Source organism: Lipotes vexillifer, unplaced genomic scaffold (assembly GCF_000442215.2).
Source record: "Lipotes vexillifer unplaced genomic scaffold, Lipotes_vexillifer_v1.1 scaffold311, whole genome shotgun sequence".
Taxonomy (NCBI): domain Eukaryota; kingdom Metazoa; phylum Chordata; class Mammalia; order Artiodactyla; family Lipotidae; genus Lipotes; species Lipotes vexillifer.
The window spans coordinates 4,750,117-4,755,433 of NW_006791012.1; the positions used below are offsets into that span (position 1 = coordinate 4,750,117).

The window sequence follows — 5,317 nt, forward strand, 5'->3', positions numbered from 1 at the left end:
TTTGTTCAATATGTTACACTCAGGGTTTTTTGTTTTGTTTTTTTTGTTTTTGAGTGCTCAACTTGTCCTAAATGTGGTCAGTGGGAGCCCTTTAACTTGGTCCTTGGTCCTTTTGATAGATCCTACTGGTCTTAGAGCATTTCCTTGCTTTCTGACACAAGTGTTCTCATGATCAAATTGTTCTTTCTGTGCTTCAGGTTTGGAGTCAACTATTTCTTTAAAGAACCATTGTTTCTTTGTGGGGAATGGTATTTAGAAACCAGGGTCTGAGCGCTTGGTGTGCTCATTGCTTCTGGAGTGACAGTGCTTCTAGGCCTTTTAAATAGAAGCTCTTAACTAAACTTTTAGCATAAAAAGATATTTTGAGCTACAAGAAAGAAAATCAAATGTTTCTGATTTACACATCCTTGCAGTTTTTTTCTTTTGGAACAAATGAGTCTGTTTATTCCTTTCTTCATCAGTCCAGACCCATGCTTCTATCTACTCACTCAAGGATTATTGGTAGTTGTCTAACTAATGTTTCTCTCTTCTGATCTGTTCTACATACTACCCATTTTATTCATCTATAGAATATTTATAATATATTTTCTGTGTGCCAGGAACTGTGTTAGGCATGTAGAATACACAGGAAAATGGAAACATCAAGAAGTTCACAGTCTAATAGGAAAGACCTATATGAAAACCAAAATTTCAGTACGATTGGTGCAAAAATAGAAATAAACAGCGACTAAGTGTAAGAAACCAAAGAAGACTTCAAGAGAAAATATTTGAGTATGGTAATGATATAATTATGAGAAGATTACCATGTGAAGAAGGGTGGATCTATTTATAGATTCTCATTACTGGTGACCACTGGTCAAATGCCCAATTTGTATCTAGATGGTAGTTACAAGTGGAAGTGTTAAAAATCGGGGGTTGCCTACATTTAGTGCTGAGAGCTTTCCTTTTTCCTGTATTTTTTTTTTTTTTTTTGGTTTGTTTGTTTTTTCTGGGTAGACAAACTATTCTTCACTTACACTAAAACTTTCTTATGAAAGATTATTTCTTTGCTGAAATTGTTTGGTTTAGAGGCCATGTAGATTTGGTTTTTTGTTTATACATCCATGCTTTGTGAATAAATCTGCCATGTTTTATTACCAATGATTGCACTTACCAAGTATCTGTGTCATACATGTTATGTGGTTATTAATACAAAGTTTGGTTCTTACTGTGGAGAGATCATCTTAAACACAGGATGGTGAGAGGATCTGAGAGTCAGATGGATAGAAATTGGGGCTCACCCATGTAGGCAGTACCCTAATTGTACATAATCCCTTTATAGCTAGAGATTGTCCCTCTTTTCATAAGAATTAGGAGGGATGTAGGAAAAAAACCAGAAAACTTATACATGTTTCCCAATTCAGAATCTTTAAGGAGTAAATAAGCCATTTTTATTTCCCCACCCAGATATAGAAGTAACTTATAGGAGTCTAGAAATGTTTTTCCACAAGTCCCCATCTCCCCAAGTATTTCTAGATTCCTAAGATGTAAATTAGGCTTTCTTTTTGCTGTTAAAAAAACAACATGATGGTAAATAGAATACATTGAAATTGTAGTGTGCTATTGTCGGAATCAATGTTTAATTTATCTGACATCAAGCAATGGGTGTTCGACATAAACACATTTTCCATATATTTGTAGCCTACTTCTTTAAGTGTCAAAATGTGTTTATTTTAGCCATTTTATTTGATGAAATTAACAAAAAAGTTAAACAGACTTAATGTCACATGTAGAATTGTCTTTACCAAGCACTGAATGTACAGGCTTCTGTGTTATCAATGTTTCCTATCCTTAGGAAACATTCTTAAATGTTTCTTCTTCTTAAATGTGCAAATGCTTTTATACAGAAACAACTGTACACTTAATATATATGGATATAAATGCAATGGGCCGGTGATGGCTTTCAAACCAATACCCTGATTAATTTTCCCGGATATTTTCATCGTAGTACTCTTTTCCCCCAAACCTCTACTGGCTCCTGTAGTTTGACCATACTGTCTTTGTGTGTGTATGTGTGTGTGTGTGTGTAAATATGATTTATTTGTCAGTACTTTTGTCAGCATTTTTGTTAGCAAACATTTCACTCCAGCCAAGTCAGTTTCCGCATAGTCTTATGATTATTCCATGTCCCTTAACTTTTGTTCATGCTGTTTTTTGCTTTTTCTGGAACTTTGAGGAAGTTATTTATCTTTGTTCTTTTCTTAGCAGCTTGTTTCTTATGGTCTCAGTGAATGGTGTAATTGGATGTGTTTCCTTTGCGTTAGAAGGACTGAGACAGGTGTACAAGAAGTCTGGGAAATGTAATTTTTAGCTTTCCATCAAACTATAGAGGAGTTAGAGGGGATGACTTTTTTGTCACCAGTCCTAGCCTTATATCTGTCCTTTTATTTCTTACTCTTACTTTTCTATTCACAAGGTTTCCTAAGTTGGCTTTTTAAAAAACTTGTTAAACCACATGTATCTTTGTAAACCACCTAATCCTTTAGGGCCTTGTTAAACTTATCTCTAGTGTCAGGGAATTTAGACTAGGTGATCTCTAAGTTCCTTTTCAGCTATAAGCTTCTGTTTATGTTCATTTATTTATTCCTTCATTAAAAAGTATTTATTGAATGTCTGCTGTTTGGTTGATATGATCAGCAATATGAGTTTCTACCCTCCGATAGTAAAATAATACATGTTCTTCATTATCCAGGTTATGTACTGCTTCATTTGTAAAGTGTTAGCTGACATTGTAGCCTTTATTATGTTGTCTTGGCCCCACAAATTCTTTTCTTACTGGTTAAAAAGTGTAGACGTAGATTAACTTGTGTTTTGTTTAGGGTTTTGATTTGTTTGATTACCTAATATAATTGCAAGTACCTTGAAGAATGATACTTCTTTTATAAACATTTAACATAGTGACAGTCACATAGTAATTGTAAACATAATGATAACTTGTGTTCATTTATGAACACTAACTTTGAGGCAGGTATTGTTTTAAATGCTTTACATATATCCATTCCTTTAATTCTTACAAAATGTTTATGAGATGGGATCTTTTTTCATCTCCATTTTTACACATGAAGTAAAACACACAAAGATTAAGTAAATATCCTCAAGGTTATATTGCTGGTAAGTGAAGCTGGTATATGAGCCCAGACAGTCAGATTTCAAAAACCCATGCACTTAACCCACTTTGCTATAATGTGTAATTATTATATACTTGCTGAATGAATGGAATGTTTTCATTTTTAATATATATTGGTTACAGTTTTGGTATCTATTTTCATTTTGGATAAAAGACTAAATAAGGATATTTCACTTTGAGGAGAATACTTTTTAAACAAGTACAAATAACTTTCTTAGCAAACTAAATATAGTGAATGACTCCCACAATTAATAGTGAGTATTCAAATTATGTACTTACACCTTGAGGGATTTTAAATAATGTGTCTGTTTTTGAAAGAAAATTTTTGTGACATGCATAGTACCTACAGATGAGTTTTGATTTGTATTAAATATCTTGATGATTATTTGTTGCTCATTTTCAGTTGAGTGGTGATTTTATGCAATGGCTTCAAGCCACAGTTCTTCACCAGTGCCTCAAGGAAGCAGCAGTGATGTTTTCTTTAAAAGAGAGGTAGACCCGACAAAACACATTCGACCTGTGCAGTCACTGCCAGATGTGTGTCCCAAGGAACCCACAGGTAATACCTGTTTTCTGTTTTTTGAGGAATTTTATTGAGGATTTGTTTTATCTTTAAATGAAGTCAGATAGCATATACTTAACTCAAAAGAGTAAATTTTACGATGTGAAAACTAAAGACATAATTTGGAAATAATTTGATTAAGAAATTGGAATGTAGTTCTTTTCATACATTTCCATAAACGAAGTCACTTATATAAACTAAAAGAAAAGTTTTGAAAATGAGGGTACAGATTGAAAGCTCTTCAGTTAAACATAGTACAGTCAGTCCTCATTATTTGCCGATTCTATATTTGCAAATTTGCTTAATTCCTAAAATTTAGTTGTAACCCCTAAATCAATACTTCTGGCACATTTGTGGTCATTTGTAGACAAGCACAGAGGAGTGAAAAATTTGAATCGCCTGATACGCACGTTCCCACCTGAGATTGAGCTAAGTAACACTTTGCCTTCTTTCAGCTTTCATGCTGTAAACACATGTCCCTTTTGTGGTCTTTTAGTGCCACATTTTTTTGTATTTTTGTTGATGATTTTGCTGTTCAAAATGGCTTCCAAATGTGGTACTGAAGTGCTTTCTAGTGTTTCTAAGCACAGGAAGGCTATATTGTGTCTTATGAGGAAAATATATATGTTGCATAAGCTTCATTCAGGTGTGAGTTATAGTGGTGTTAGCCGTGAGTTCAATGTTAATGAATGAACAATATATATTAAATAAGATATCTTTAAACAGAAACACACACAAAACAAGATTATATATTGATTAGATGATGAAAGTTGCAAAGATTTGCAGGAACGGTAACCCTGTATTTCCCATAGGAGCAAAGGTTCAGTATTTGCTTATTAAATGTTCCAGTGACTTGATAGAACAAAACTGTGAATAACGAGAACCGACTGTATATTTTTCTCTCCACTATGGTTAATGTCACAGAAGCATTTTGGTTATCTAATTATAAGCTGAAAAAAAGGATATTGGAACCAGGTGTGTCTGCCATAAAACAATAGAAAAAAGGCCTACCTGTGGAAAAAACCTGGAGTATTAAAGGATAGAAGACATACAGTAGAAGGTAGAAGAGTTTTGATGTTGAAAAAAAGATAAATTGTACATTAAGGAAAGAAATTAATGAAAGACTTTCTTCCCCCCACCGTTCAGCTACAACCCTCAAATTCTGCATATCCTTTATCTTGTACATGTTTTTCCTCCCCTTGGCAGTTGATGCTGAAAGCTGAAGTTTAACGCATTTGCTATAGAAGGGAGAGTTTAGTTGCTTTGTATAATCTAAGCATTTTTATTTTTCTAGAATGTGCTTTCAAACATAAAACTTACTTTACAGAGTTCTCTTGTTTACTTTTCGCAGGTGATTCAAATAGTTTATGTGTTGCCCCATCTCTAGTTACAGATCAACATAGATGGACTATATATCATTCCAAAGTAAATCTCCCAGCAGCATTAAATGATCCTAGATTAGCAAAAAGAGAATCTGACTTCTTCACAAAAACATGGGGATTGGACTTTGTGGACACTGAAGTCATACCTTCATTCTACCTCCCACAGATCAGCAAGGAACATTTTACAGTATATCAGCAGGAGATCTC

General features: G+C 33.8%; 1 protein-coding gene across 2 annotated transcripts in view; it reads left to right on the plus strand.

Moving 5' to 3' along the window:
* The first annotated feature begins 3,589 nt into the window (after positions 1-3,589).
* VPS54 (VPS54 subunit of GARP complex) overlaps positions 3,590-5,317 on the plus strand; it is a 74,498-nt gene continuing 72,770 nt past the window's right edge. The window contains exons 1-2 of one of the 2 annotated variants that reach the window (XM_007464116.1): positions 3,590-3,725; positions 5,080-5,317. In XM_007464116.1, coding sequence (XP_007464178.1) covers positions 3,590-3,725; positions 5,080-5,317 — 374 coding nt within the window. The remainder of the gene's footprint in view (positions 3,726-5,079) is intronic. The other variant, XM_007464117.1, reaches the window with a different exon arrangement.